Raw genomic sequence first — 15,277 nt, 5'->3', positions numbered from 1 at the left:
CCCATTTACACCCACTCTTTGCTTCCTGTTTCTCAACCAGTTTTTAATCCATAGGAGGACTTTCCCTCTTATTCCTTGATTGCTGAGTTTTCTCAATAGTCTCTGGTGAGGAACTTTGTCAAAAGCCTTTTGGAAATCCAAGTAGACAATGTCCACTGGTTCCCCCTTATCCACATGCCTGTTTACCCCCTCAAAGAACTCTAGTAAGTTTGTAAGACAGGATTTGCCTCTGCAAAAGCCATGCTGACTCTTTCTCAGCAGGTCTTGCTTTTCTACATGTTTAATAATTTTATCTTTAATGATAGATTCTACTAATTTACCAGGAACAGATGTCAAACTGACTGGCCTGTAATTTCCCGGGTCCCCCCTAGACCCTTTCTTAAAGATTGGTGTGACATTGGCCATCTTCCAGTCTTCAGGGATGGAGGCAGATTTCAGGGATAAGTTGCATATTAAAGTGAGAACATCAGCAATTTCATGCTTGAGCTCTTTAAGAACTCTTGGGTGAATGCAATCTGGGCCAGGGGATTTGGTAGCATTTAGTTTATCAATGGCTGCCAGAACTTCTTCCTTGTCTACCACTATCTTCGCTAGTTCCTCGGATTCGCCTCCTAAGAAGCTTGGTTCAGGTGCAGGAATTTTCCTCAACCCCCAACCTCCCACCAGCGGCCAGATGTGACCTGACACCCTCCCTTCCAAAACTTCCAGTGTACCTCTCTTCTCTTGGAGCTGCACAAATCAGTCTCCAGCCAGCATTTTCAGTGCATTGAAGTGGATCTGGGCCTTCTGAGCTGCTGGCTGCTGCCATTTTCACGTGCTGGAAGAGCCCTGGGCATATTTGTGTGGGATGGGGGAGTGGCATGTTCTTTTGCATGCTCATCCAATGTTGGGTGGAGGAGCCGTCTGCAAGGGAAGGAACCTAACCCGATGACCAAATCAGATCACACCAGACTTTGAGGGCCTCCCCCATCAGGAGATATGCTGCTCAGGCTGCATTCATTCATTCATTCATTCATTCATTCATTCATTCATTCATTCATTCATTCATTCATTCATTCATTCATTCATTCATTCATTCATTCGATTTGGTAGACTGCCCTACCCCCGAAGGGCTCAGGGCGGTGTACAAACTAGACAAACAATACAATGTAATTAAGAAGAAACAAATTGAATAATCCCAATTAAAACAATACATACAATAAAAACAGTAGCAGCAACAACCCATCCATAATTAACTAAACAGATGACATCCGGTATTATACCCTGGGAGGGGACCGGCAGATGTTCAAGTAAGCAGATGGCACATAGGGCAACAGAGAGGGGAGGATTTCAGTGGCTAGCCTGCCCAAAAGCCCAGTGGAACAGCTCGGTTTTACAGGCCCTGCAGAACTCCCCAAGGTCCCGCAGGGCCCGAACAGCTGGAGGAGGAGCATTCCACCAGGCAGGGGCCAGAGCCGTAAAGGCCCTGGCCCGGGTCGAGGCCAGCCGCATCATAGAGGGCTTTGGGGGTATGAGCTGGTTTGGGCTGAGCTGCCACCAGTGTGCTGATGACACTCAGCTTATTCTGCTGATGGATGGCCAGCTGGCCACCGTCTCAGATGTCCTAGCACAGTGTCCAGAGGCCATAGCTGGTTGGTTGGAAAAGAGTAGATTGGGGTTAAATCCATTGAATCCTACGGCTGGCTGGGGGCAGTTCAGTGGAGGGGTTCCAACTGCCAAGATGTGGTGATGCAGCATTACATCCATGATGTGTTTCAGGGGGACGTTGCCTCCTGTGCCGGTCAGGCGCTCTGCCTGTGGAGTATCAGCGGGAAGCCCCTGGCCAGACTCGAGGTTGCCTGCAGACTTGGCTCCACCCTGTCCTGCTGCTGCTTTATGGAGGTGATGGACACTGGCCTGGTTGCCACGGGGGACACTGGGGGCCGTGTGCAGGTAGGACTCTCTGCCCGAGCGAGATGGCAGTCGGATATAAAACAAATATTTGCCATCCATGTGGCCCAAGGGGAGGGAGGTATTGGAGACTCCGCATCGCAAGCAGAGGTGGAAAGCAGCCTCCAGTCGCATCCAGCTGACGGTGGCCTGGTGGGGCTTTCAAGGCGAGAGGCCTCCAGGGGTGGCTGTTGCCATTTCCTGCCTCTGCGTACTCCCTTGCTGGTGTCTCCTCCAAGGACTAACCAGGTCCCGCCCTGCTTAGCTTCCAGGAGCTGGCGTGGCCAGGCTAGCCAGGGCTGTCCAGAGCGGGACATATCTCACGTAGATGTCCCTCTTGCAGAAGCTTGCAGACCTTGGCAGTGGTCCCTTCCCAGCCTGCCTTCGAGGCCGGGCCCTGCCCCCTCCTCTGTTTCGCACACACCTCTCTTTGGGGTTTAGTGAGTGGGAGGGGAAGAAACGGAAAGGAGCACACCTTATGTTGCCAACTCCAGCTTGGGAAATCCCTGGAGATGTGGGGGTGAAGTTGGGGAGGGGAGGAAGTTCAGCCCGGGTGGAATGAGAGAGAGTCCGCCCCCCCGTCCCCCCACATCGGCCTGGAAACTGATCTCTGTAGTCTGGAGTTCAGCTGTAATTCTGGGAGGTCTCCAGGACCCCCTGGAAGTTGGCAACTCCAGCTACTTTCCCTGAAGTTCCTCAGGAGAGTGTGACGGGTGGGGTGGGGTAATAAAAAGCTACTGGTGCTGAATGGACCTGCGGCGCAGAGGCTGGGGGAGCGGAGGCGTGTGCGTGGGACAGGGCCGCTCTTCCTGGAAGGCTCAGGGCTCACCCACATCACAGAAGCCCAGGAAAGAGCGCTCAGTTCACCGGGGCTGCTCCATGAGAGGCAGGTGCTCAGGATTGAGGCCCCACGTGCCTGATTTGCCGTGAAAAAGGACACAGAGTTCCACTGAGGGTCCTCTCAGGCAACTGAGCTTTGGTTCTTTGGCAGGTCCCCTTTGCTGCATGGCCTGGAGTTACTTCCTGGGTTTTGCTAAGAAGACCAGCGATGCCCCAGTGCCTTTTTCCTTTCGCCAGGCTGGCTCTGAATTGGAACCTGCTTAAGATTGGCACTTTGTAGGTCTCGTGCCGCTGTCCTGCTGGTGGGCAGAGCTCTCCAGCCTTCCTGGGGCTGCATGTGCAGAGCGGCATTTTCAGTCTGTTTTCTCTTGCTCAAACAGGTCTGGAAGCTTGAAAGCGCGCCCCCTCGGCACCCAGGTGGCTGTACGAACTCCCGGGAAATCCTGGCACAGGAGGAGGGTAAGGGCAGCATGGCTGTCGTGCCTCGAGGGAAGTGAAATGCCTCCAAATGGCCAGGGGGTTCTGAAAATGAGAGGAAACTTTCCAGCCCCTCCTGCAGCCCTTCACTGGACCCCCACCCCCCACCCCCTGCAAAGCTCCTGTCCCTGGCCTTTCCAGTCAGACTCTGAGCTACGGCACCAGGAGCCAGGCTTGCCCAGTTCTTCCGCAGGGTGCAGCAGGAGTTGCGACTTGCAAGAGCCCTCTTGGAGAAGGGCGTGCCCAAGGATGGCCGGCTGAGTCAAGGGAAGCTCTCCTGGTCACAGTGGCCAGGTCATTTTTGCATAGTCATCCTACACTGCAGGGTGAATTGTGTGGGCGAAATGGGGGAGAGCCAGGTACACCAGTCCCCATGCAGACAGCAAGCCTGCCTGCCTGCCTGCCTGCCTGCCTGCCTGCCTGCCTGCCTGCCCGGGGCAAGAGGAATATCCTTCAACCTGGTTTGGCCTTTTTAAAAACCTGGATGTTGGCCATCTGGGGAGTTAACTTTCCCCCAATTCCCTCTGATTAAGCAATTACCATTCTACAAGGCCTAGCAATTTACAAAATAGATGCAAGTAAGGGGGGGGAGGAGGGAGGCCATTGATGTGGGAAGACAGAACGAGCTCTAAGTGCTGGCCTTCTTTTGGAAGATCTCCCTGCCCGAATAGTAGTAGGAACCAGGTGGGGGGGGGGATGGAGACATGAGGGGGTGCAGCATCATGTGAGCTATGACATCATTTCCAGGATAACTCCAAAGTGACCTGGAGCCACTCTAGAAATTGCTGAAAACTTTCTGGTGAAACTAGAATTTCCAATAATTCCTTGAGCTTTTCCCTGGAAGTAACGTCACAGTGCACACATTGCCAAGTTGTTGTTTTTGAAACTTTTCTCCTGCTGCCACTTGGAGTGGTAATAGGCAACAACAAGGATTGCCACTGTGGGGTGGGGGTGGGGGGGCTCCCACTGTGGCTGGGGGCCTGGGCCTGTGATCTTTGCCCTTCTTGCTAGGTTGCTTTGGTATGTGGTCACCACCTCTACCACCAACCATGCACACTGGCAGATCCACCAAGCCTGCTCTCCGAACAAGTGTAAATCCTTGGGGATTGGGCAGGCTATCAAATATAATTAACTAACTAACTAACTAACTAACTAATTAATTAATTAATTAACAGTAATAATAATAATAATAATAATAATAGATTGTCAAGAGCATCCTCAGGGAATACACATGGCACACTTGCCTCCTCTGAGCACGCTTGCATTTCACACCCGCATTAAGGAGAATTCAGACTAGACTTTAAAAAATCTGACCCATTGATTCCCAACCCTGTGCCTGCGGGGCTTCTGGCTTCGTGTGCGCACAGACCACAAATCCACGGGAGTGGGAAAGTAGGAAGGTGGCAGAGAATAAAACGTCCTGTCTTCCAGACTGCAAGACGCCAGCAGGGGGCCCCCAGTGCCAAGGTTTCTTCCCCGTAATTCCTGCTGATCTTGAGTCAAGAGAAAGGGGAGCAGACGCAGCCGAGAGGGATGAAAATTCCACCACTTAATAATATGTAAATAAATGGCCCCAGAGCTCAGCTGCGCTGTCTGACAAATACTGCCGGCAGCCTCATTTTGGCATCTGTGAACGTTTGACGATTGGTGCATACAGACACCCAAAACTGCCTGTTCGCAAGTGGGTTTTCTGGGCCCAAAAGCGTTCTCTGTTGTTCCATTAGGAGGCACACAGTTAACAAGAGAGTAGGCCTTTGATAGCCTCTCTGCGGGTTTCCACTTCAAATGCAGCTTCTGCTTTGGAAGAGTTTTTATTCACCTGGTATTGAGTTGGGTCCAGTTGGAAGTTTGCAAGCAGGAACAACGCTCTCAGCACCATCGCAGGGGGGGGGGGGTGTTCCCACATCAGCATTTCTGCCAAGTACAGCCCCCATTTGCTGGCACCCCCAGCTCCACATTTCCTCCAGCCTAACTGGTTGCTCCAACCAGCCCCTGGAGTTTCCCTCTGGGGTCAACTGGGTTTTAAAGGACCTTCCCCCTGTCTTAACATTGCAGTATTAAAAGTGGGGAGGAACAAAATGATCAGCCCAAAATGTGTCCGCCACGAGGCCTGTAGCCAGAATGATTGACTTCTTTTTTGTTACAGAGTGTTCTTGGCATTTAATTATTGCTTGTATTATGAACAGATTTAGATAAGTTGATAATGCGAGGACTTGGTGTAATTTGTTTTTACTGGGCAATTACGGGCCGTATTATATCCTGGGAGCAAGGTATTCTGGGGCATCTTATTAAGCCCAGAGCCAGTAAACACTGATGAACAATTTTGCTGAACTAGGCACGCAATTTAGAAAGCAATAATACACAAATCCAATTTAGCACACAATTGATACAGCCACACGTCAGCACATGTAACTATCATAGCCTGCAAATTCAATTGGGACGGGCCCTTCTGGCAATGGCGCTGGCCAAGATTAAATATATTTGTTTCCCGTTTAACAAGTTGCTGACCATAAATAATAGCATTTGCCACGGCCCACACCCACGCCCCTCCTGGAAAGAAAGCCACCAGCCATTTTCCTGAATATTTCTTTTCCAATCACGCAGCAGCGGCAAGTGACCAGATGGAAACCCCGTTTGTTCTCTGCCAAGAGCTGGATCTCAGCACGACTCCATCGGAGAGGGTTGGTAAAGCAGCAGCAGCTGTCTCCACCCTGGCCGTCTCCAGGTAATCATCTCATGTCAACAGTACTCAGTATGGCCTTGAGAGGGCGCCCTAGCCAAGAATGTGGTGGTCTTCATGTTTTCTTGTGAACAGCACCAGGTGAGGGGGCCCTTCCGCAGGTTGGCACTTTATTTTGTCAGTGGCTGAACAAACAGGCCTGCACCACAGAGTTTGGGCTATAACGGAAGGGGTGCCTGATTTGAAGAATCTCCTTACAGGCTGTGCCTCAACAGGGTTTCCCCCTCCAGTCACTGTCTGATACTGGAAATACATTTTCTTAGGGTTCCCAATTGGAAATATAGAGTGGAGCCTGGGGAAGGTGGAAGGATTTCAGCAGGGCGTCATGCCAAGAAACTGACCTCTGTCGTCTGGAGACCTGCGGTAATTCCAGGAGATCTCCAGGCCCCACCTGGATGTTCAACCATAAATAGATGGGGCAGGTGCACCTAAAAAGGTTAAACCAAAACCTCTCTGAACCGAACGCGTACAGATGTTAAGTCCAAACCTGTAAGTCTTTAACCATAGTAATTAGGAAAACAGTTCTAACTATATATATATATATAGGAAATACCTTCAAACAACACAGCTAGGAAGACTGTACTGCTGTTTTTCAATAAACAAATTTGAACAAAATGTTCTCTAATTTTATCTTAACAAAAAAAACACTCATGTAGTAGAAGCTTCTTACACCTCCTGGGTTTCTGCTGTAAAAACATTCAACAACGCTCATATATTCAAAATGTATATATATTTTTCAATAAACAAATTGTGTATATTCTAAGTGTATATTCTGTATAATTCAGGGCAATATAACCTCTGAAAGTTATTATTTTGAATCACATTCTTCAAGCTCAATTCCTGAAAATAATAAAAATAATAAAAATACTCAGACCCCTTTCTTTCAAACCCAAAGTGTATCCAAAGGTACATAGATACGTTACATCTTTCAGAGTTTCCCCACGGGTGGGCTGAAATAATAACAAACAAACAGGAGAGAATGCTGCTAGAACACGGCCATACAGCCCGGAAACCACACAGCACCCCAATGTTTATTATTATTAGTAAGAGTTTGAAAAATATTAAAAATATGTTTATTATTTTCAGGCAGTGGGCTAGGGCTGTGATGGCGAACCTTTGGCACTCCAGATGTTATGGACTACAATTCCCATCAGCCCCTGCCAGCATGGCCAATTGGCCATGCTGGCAGGGGCTGATGGGAATTGTAGTCCATAACATCTGGAGTGCCAAAGGTTCGCCACCACTGGGCTAGGGGATCTGAAATAATAACTTGTCCAGATGCTATATTGCCCTGAACTATACTGAATATACACTTAGGCTATATATAATCTGTTTATGGAAAAAATATTTTGGATATGTGAATGTTGTTGAATGTTTTTATAGTAGAAGCCCGTGTTTTGTAAGACGCTTCAACTACATAAGTGTATTCTTTTGTTAATAAGACAAAATTAGATAACATAGTGGTTTAGTTTCTTTATTGAAAAACTGCAGTAGTCTTCCTAGCTGTTTGAAGGTATTACCTATATATATATATAAAAGAGAGCATGAAAGAGTTAGAATTGTTTGCATAATTAGAGACTTACAGGTGTTGGCACACCTTTGCACATTTGGTGCAGAGCATCAGGGTCCATTACTCCAGTCAATAGTTAAGATTCATGAAGGTATCAAGAGCTTTTATTGAACCGTGTCAGGACCTCAGGTCCGAGGAGCCAGAGCTGGGGGCTCTGTCTCCTGTCCCTGGTATATATCAGAAAACATTTGCTCATTCGGCATTTCCCCCCCTTCCCAAAACAAGTTGCACAAGACAAGGAAGAGTGAGAGATAGATAGATAGATAGATAGATAGATAGATAGATAGATAGATAGATAGATAGATAGATAGATAGATAGATAGATAGATAGAGAGAGAGAGAGAGAGAGAGAGAGAGAGAGAGAGAGAGAGCGCATTGTTGTGGAATCAGAGCCTGCGAAACACTCCCCCCTTTGTCCTGGGAAATGGGAGATAAGGAGGATGTATGCCTGAATTACTGGTTACAAAGCGAAGCAACAGAAGAGCCATCCAAAACCTAAGCAGTGATAACGAGCCAGGTGTGGCCTTGGTCTGAAGCAGGAAATGCCAGTCCCAGTGGGGGCCAGGCCGGTCTCTGGGATGCCCAGCGGGGGCCAGGCCTGACACAGAGAGGCTTTGGTTTAACCCACCTGGATGTTGGCAACCTCAGTGCAAAATATGTACCACTTTCTCTGCTACAATCAGGAGGGAAGACGGGTGCACAACAGAAAGGAAGCCTCTCTTTCATCCCAGAGTTGTCACGTGGGGGGGAACAATGACATCTATGTCAAGGAAGAATGGCCAGATGGTGTCTCTGCCCCCGCCCCCACCTTACCAATCAGACACACACTGCTTTCAGAAAAGGGGTCCTTATAATCGTCAAAGCACAAAGAAGCGTGGCAGCAAAGGGCTGGTAGGTGGTGCTGCTGAACTTTCCTGATGGCACTGGGGGATCTGCTGAATTACAGTAGATCTCCAAATTACCAAGATCCATGACTCATGGACCCACGGAGAAAGGGGCAGCTTGACAGGGTGGAGTGGACGTGGGCATTATACTCTACACAAACCCCTCCCCTCCCTAAACACCATCCTTCCCAGGCTCCACCTCCAAATCTCCAGGAATTTTCCAGCCTGAAGTTGGCAACCTTTGGTGGGATGTGAATCATAATACTGATGTCTCCCATCTTCAAAATGCCTTGTTCCTGGTAACAATCCCCAGGTTTTTATTGCAAAGGGCTTCTTTCCCAATGTACCAGGATTACACGAAGTACAAATGAATGGTGCAGGTACCTTTTGTTCTTAAAAAACTCTCTTCCTCTGTCCTCCCTGAAGGAATTACTCCAAGCTCTTGGCTGGCGATGAGAGCGGAAAAATCTACAGTTGGTCAGTGGATGAATGAGAAGGCACATACTGGGTGGAAAATGCAGAACCGTTTGGGCACGTGTTGAAAATATGGTTTCCATACCGGAATCTGGAGAGTCTTATAAATGGAATATATGTGGGTTTTATGCTAAATAAAATAAAATCTGTCCTGAAATAAGTTTTCTCATGTACTTAGAGCATGGATAATGTTGCACACACATGTGAGTTCCTTGGAAGTTCTAATCAGGTATTCAGGATTAAACTGTGGGTTTCCCACCCAGTCTTGCCTGGCCCGATCCTCTTTGGGCATCTGGAGTTCCAGTGGTACAGAAGATCTCCTGATGGGTGGCTGTTTTCCCTCCTAGAGAGCCAACGAGCAGGGCCAAGGACCCCTCTGCTGGGGGTGCCAATCAGTGCTCGCATTCAGAGGTTTGTTGCTTCTGTATATTCATTTTATTTTAATTTCTTTAATTTCTTTACACACTGTCTTTTTCATCAAGACAGGGATCAAGGCCATGAAGTGTCTTGTTTGAATACTTTGAATTGAAATTGGTAATTGGTGGGCAGTCAGTGAAGTGATTTGTCCTAAAGTCGTATTCCCCACCATGGTGCTCATGGGTACCGTGGCACCTGCTGAGGCCCACCCGGTGTTTTTAGGAAGTGGGCGGGAACAGTTTGGGCTTTTGTCTAGCAGGGCTTCTGATTAGAGACTTGATTGGCCGTGCAGATTTTTTGAAATGTCATTAGTAAACCCATGAGTACACAAAAGTGTCAGTTTTCTTCCTGCAGTTTCTCTTATGTGCAGGTACATTTACTCATAAATAAAGCTGTGATTGCTACCGAGAACCTAAGACTCTACGAAGCATCGTTTCTACAAATAAACACACACACACCCCAAAAAGAGGGGAGGAATTCCCTCACAATGGCTGTGAAACATTTACAGGGGTGAATGCAAATGAACAGTGGTGAAGGGAGAGATCGAAAACATGCTGCAGTCTAATAGAATAAAAAATTTCCTCCCAAAAATAATAGGGAGGGTCAGTATGGGTTTGTGAAAGGCAGAGACATTAGTCAACTGATAGGAAATATTTTAAACGTAATAGAACATGAAAAAGGGAAAAATAGGCTATGATAAAATTAGATGTTTATAAAGCTTTTGATACGGTTAGTCATGAATTTCTGTTTCAAACGTTGGGAAATTTTGGATTTGGAAAAGGAGTAATAACGACTTTACAGGAGTTGTATAAAGAAGGGAAGGCGAAGATTAGAATTAATGATAGATGGTCTAGAGAAATAAAAATAGGAAGAGGAGTGAAACAAGGTTGTCCATTATCACCACTTTTGTTCGTTATGGCGATGGAATATTTGGCAGATAGGATTAGAAAAAATGGAAGGATAAAAGGATATATGATAGATAAGGAGGAAATAAGAATAAATTTATTTGCAGATGACATATTAATTATAACGGTTAATCCTGCTGATACCTTAAGGGAATTAAAAATAATTTTAGAGGATTTCCAGAAAATTTCAGGACTAAGAGTTAACATGGAGAAAACAGAAATAATGGGGGGAAAGTTGGGGGGAAAGCAATTAGATAAGAGAATAGTAAAAAAGAAAAGAAAATATTTAGGATTAATAATTACACATAGAGTAGAAAAGATGTTTAAATATAACTATGGGGAAAGATGGAAAAAAATAGTAAAACAATTAAAAGAATGGGAAAAGAAATGCTTATTGATCACGGGGAAAATCAAAGCATTGAAAATGTGCATAATGCCAAAAATGTTCTATTCAGTGGTGGGATCCAAAAATTTTAATAACAGGTTCCGATGGTGGTGGGGTTCAAACAGTGGCGCCACCGCACACACGCACCTCCAGTCCCTGTTGGGCAGGGAGGTTGCTTTAGTTACCCCTTCTCGGCACTCAGAAAAAATTAGTAACCACTTCTAGAGAAGTGGTGAGAACTGGTTGTATCCCACCTCTGGTTCTATTTATTCGGAACCCTTCCTTTGGGAATAAAGAAGAAAGAATTTGAGGAATGGGATAGAAAGTTGAAAGGATGGGTATTTAACAACAAGAATTCAAGAGTAATGAACAAAATGCTGTATATAACAAAGAAATATTTGGACTGGGGAATCCCAAAAATGCAAGAATACTATGAAGCATTTCAGATAAAGTGTTTGATGGGGATAAGAGGAGAAAATAATGAAGGATGGATAAGATTTGAAAATGAAATAAATAAGGAAGAGAGAAAATAAGGAATATATACTAATAAGATGGAGAAGGGAAACCAAAATATAATAGGTCCAAGAAAGGTGAATTTGGACATATGGGAAAAATGGAGAGAGAAATGGATGCCCGGGACCCTGAGGACGGCGCCAGGGGCAAGTGTGGCAGGAAAAGAAGGAAATAAAGTAATAAAAATTCCCTTTGGAGGAGACAAAGGAATACGCATGCAGTGTAGCAAAATATGATTTCAGGAGAAGGGAGTGAAATAATGACATTACAAAACTTTTATAGAGGATGGGTGGTACAGAGGAACTGTTATTGGCTTTTGAGGAGGGAAACATGGGGAAGAATAAAGGTGCTCCGAGGATTAAAGGTGAAATGGCATAATGGCAAAATTGCTTTCGGAAATCTAAGCAAAAAAAAGGGCTGGAAAGTTTTAGGTCAAATATATAAATTTGATGGGATTGATGATAAGGAATCTCTTACATGATAAGAGCTTAAGTGAAACAAAAAAATGGGAGAAGGATGGCACTCTGAATGATGGATTAAAGCACATTTGAAAGAATAATGGCTTAGCATGAGAAAAATAAAAAATGGAAAAATATATGGAGTTGGAAAGAAAGTTGGATTTTAAAATGGTATAGAACTCCCCTAAACAACTTGGCATATATGGTTAAGTGATGGATTGTCCCCAACATGTTGGCACCTTTGGTGGAGACCAAGATGCACATTGTAGCCATATGTGGATTCGAATGCAAAAGCAAAGGCAAAAAAGTTTCTGGGAAAAAAGTTAATTGCTATGGATGAGAGAAATTGGGTGAAAAATAAAGTGGAATTCAAGAAATGATCTTATTATTTATGGGAATAATTGATGATGAAAAAATAGATATACAATATAGAAATATGTATAAATCACGTTGATTAGAGCAATACACATGCAGTGGTAGTGTTTGGATGGAAAGATAAGAAAAAAAATGGAGCCCGCATTCAAGGGAAATGGTTGGAATATATATAGGAGGAAACAAAAGCGACGTATTAGACATTTTGAAATATTATCAAAAAAAGAATAAAACATGGCAAAAGAGAGAAAAAAAACACAGGAAATGAAATAAAAAAAAAAAGTGAGAGATAATGGACAAGTTATGAGGAATTGGGTGAAGGAGACGGGGAGAGTCAAAGGGAGACATATTGGATAAGAAGACAACAATCGAATGAGCTTTACTGGGCTGTTTTTAAGTTAAAAAGAAAAGTAAAACATAATATTAGGGGAGGGTGGGAGGAAAAAAGGGAAAATGTATTGTTTGGAAATTATATCAGAAAGATGTAAATAGAACGATTATTTCAAACTATACAATAAACATATTTTTAAAAAAAGAAAACGTGCTGCAAATATTTTAGGTGACTTGAGCGGAAAAGGGCCCTGGAGTCATCTCAACTTGCCCATGATGGCCTTCCTGTGGGATCTTCAGGTCCAGGGTGAGGCAAGCAAGCAGTGCCAGGCACACGGTCCTTTCATTGTCTGGCAGCAACATCCATCCTCCTGGGCACAGAGCCTGCAAGAAGCGTTGCGGCGCTAGCCTCTGGGCCTCGAAGATGGAAATCATACTGGAGAGCCCTGAGGATGGGGCCCTTGCCCGGCAGATACCCAGATGGCATGACCCAAGCTATTCTAGACCTCTGCACTTCCTGAATGGGCCTTTGGGCCAAGATGGGAAGAAGAAGAAGAAGAAGAAGAAGAAGAAGAAGAAGAAGAAGAAGAAGAAGAAGAAGAGGAGGAGGAGGAGGAGGAGTAGGAGTAGGAGGAGTTTGAATTTATATCCCCCCTTTCTCTCCTGCAGGAGACTCAAAGGGGTTTACAATCTCCTTGCCCTTCCCCCCTCACAACAAGCACCCTGTGAGGTAGGTGGGGCTGAGAGAGCTCCGAGAAGCTGTGACTAGCCCAAGGTCACCCAGCTGGCGTGTGTGGGAGTGTACAGGCTAATCTGAATTCCCCAGATAAGCCTCCACAGCTCAGGCGGCAGAGCAGGGAATCAAACCCGGTTCCTCCAGATTAGATACACGAGCGCTTAACCTCCCACGCATATGAAGCTTCCTTTCTTTCATCTAGCTGATACCAACTCCTCTGAATGGCAGCAGCTCCCTGGGGGCCCAAAAAGAGAAGGGCATTTCTCAACACTTTCAGCCTAAAATTCACTCTCTGGACACACCAGGAAGTGAGCCTGGGTGATCTCCAGGGGAGGTAAATGCTCTAAAGCTATCAGAACAACATCCTGCCTCTCCTTGAGTTTATTATTTTATTTGTTTGGGAGTGAGAGTTCCATTAGGCAGTGTGGGGATTTGCATGCATGAAACACTGTGGTCCTCTGGTCGTGGTCCGCCCACCCTGGGGGGATGGGTAGGGAGCAGGACAGGGGTCCCGTTATCTGGTTGAGGCCTACCCACTTGGGGAAGGAAGTGGGGAGGGCCCCCTCATCTGGTTGTGACTCAACCACCCTGAGGGAAAGGGATGGGTGTTAGGAAGGTGAGTAGTGGCAAGGGGGAGTAGAGGATTAGGGAGTAGGAGAGGAGAAGGGGACTCACCATCTGTCATGGCCCACCCACCCTGAGTAGAAGGGAGAGGGACAGAGGCCCATAATCTTGTCATGACCCACGTACCCTGGGGAGGAAGGTAAGGGCAGGGAGGGGAAAGGTTGGGACCCACCCTGGGAGGGAGGGAGGGAGGGAGGGGAGGGGGTCTGGCATCGGGTTGGGGCCCACCTACCCTTGGGGGGAGAGGGGAGGGGTGCTGTTCTGTACAGTTTGAATTATTGGAAGTAGACCCGCTACCGAACAGATCAATTGGTCAACATACTGTGAACTGGACCAATGGGTATCTCAGCATCACTAACACTTGGTGGCAGCCCTAATCTCTAGTTACCGTAAAAAAAGACCGTTCTTGTGTTGAAGGAGAGGAGTTCTGAGTAGGTGAACAGCATTTTATGCACTTCTAGTTGTGCTCTCCTGCCCACATGCTTGACGGAGAATAACGTCTCATCCAAGGAGCACACAAATAGCGTGGGCTTTGTTCATTGGTTGGGGCGGTGGTTTTTTTAGTCCAAGTCCTGCTCTCACAGATCCACGCCCAGGGCCCCCAATCTCTTCATTCATCTAATTAAAGTTTCCTCAGTCAAGGTGAAAGCAGCTCAGCTTGGGGGGGAAAGAACTAAAACGAATGATTTAATAATGGGTTTAGTGGAGACCAAGCAAGGGTTGTTTTGAAGAAAAGCAGAACAGGTTCCCAGGCCCACAGCTTAGTTACAATGCCGGCTTCCACCTCTGCTCTGAGCCAGTCCAAGGCACCAGTTCAAGGGCCCTTCCGTGGGAGCCTGGCCTTGCAGTGCCACTCGAGTGTGGGTGGCAGCGCTGGCTTGTGAGCAGAATACAGATGGGCTGTTTGGAGCCAGTATTTACAAACCTTTCTGAGCTTCACGGCCGGAGTGGTGATAAGTGGGAGTCAGCCGGTGGAAATCTACTCAAGCCTGGCTAATTGCCCCAAATAGAACGGCTCACTAGAGTGGAAAATAGCCTCCATCTATCTAACTGAAGAAGATAATGACCTTTTAAATAACAGGAGCAATTTTATCTCAATACCTCAATTACTCTGAACTCTCAAAATGTCAAAGTGCCGGGCACTTTCAAAATAACTTAATTTAGACATTTATAGCTCTTAGACACTGCTAGTTTCTTATCTAACCTAATTATGGGTTGTTCAGGAAATGGTGAAGCATCCCAATTAATGTTATTTTTTATAGTGATACATAGGCCTGGCCTTTGGCTTCCTCCTCCACTGTGTGGACTTTGTCATCTGCCTGCCAAGCGTCTGATTTCATTCCTTTCCTCTCGCCAAGAATGCTGTGTGGCCGGCGAGGGCACCACGGTCTCCCTGGGTGAGAGCGCAGTCCCCATCAGGCAAGAAGAGTCCTGCTTGTCACTACTGTGATGCTGGCACGCCGTCTGGCCAGAGAATCCTGTTTTCTGTGCTGCAGAAGCCTTGAGAACTCTTTGCTGAAGTTACCTTCGAGACAGGACCCAAGTAGGTGGGGTATTTGAGGCCCCTGATATAACAGCCTTCTTTGTCCGCACAACCCTCAGACACAGGCCCTGATGCACTTT

The 15,277-nt window shown here is 46.5% G+C and overlaps 1 protein-coding gene across 1 annotated transcript in view; it reads left to right on the top strand.

Annotated features, from left to right (window-relative positions):
- The window catches only part of WDFY4 (WDFY family member 4), a 243,619-nt gene extending 234,589 nt beyond the window's left edge, over window positions 1-9,030 (top strand). Inside the window, exons 58-61 of the mRNA XM_048505876.1 lie at window positions 1,759-1,932; window positions 3,150-3,228; window positions 5,851-5,971; window positions 8,867-9,030. Of these exons, the coding sequence (XP_048361833.1) occupies window positions 1,759-1,932; window positions 3,150-3,228; window positions 5,851-5,971; window positions 8,867-8,933 (441 nt within the window). The 3' untranslated portion in view covers window positions 8,934-9,030. The remainder of the gene's footprint in view (window positions 1-1,758; window positions 1,933-3,149; window positions 3,229-5,850; window positions 5,972-8,866) is intronic.
- Window positions 9,031-15,277: the final 6,247 nt, after the last annotated feature.

Source organism: Sphaerodactylus townsendi, linkage group LG08 (assembly GCF_021028975.2).
Source record: "Sphaerodactylus townsendi isolate TG3544 linkage group LG08, MPM_Stown_v2.3, whole genome shotgun sequence".
Classification (NCBI taxonomy): domain Eukaryota; kingdom Metazoa; phylum Chordata; class Lepidosauria; order Squamata; family Sphaerodactylidae; genus Sphaerodactylus; species Sphaerodactylus townsendi.
Note: the sequence above shows the minus strand (reverse complement) of the source record. Positions and strands in the feature narration are given on the sequence as shown.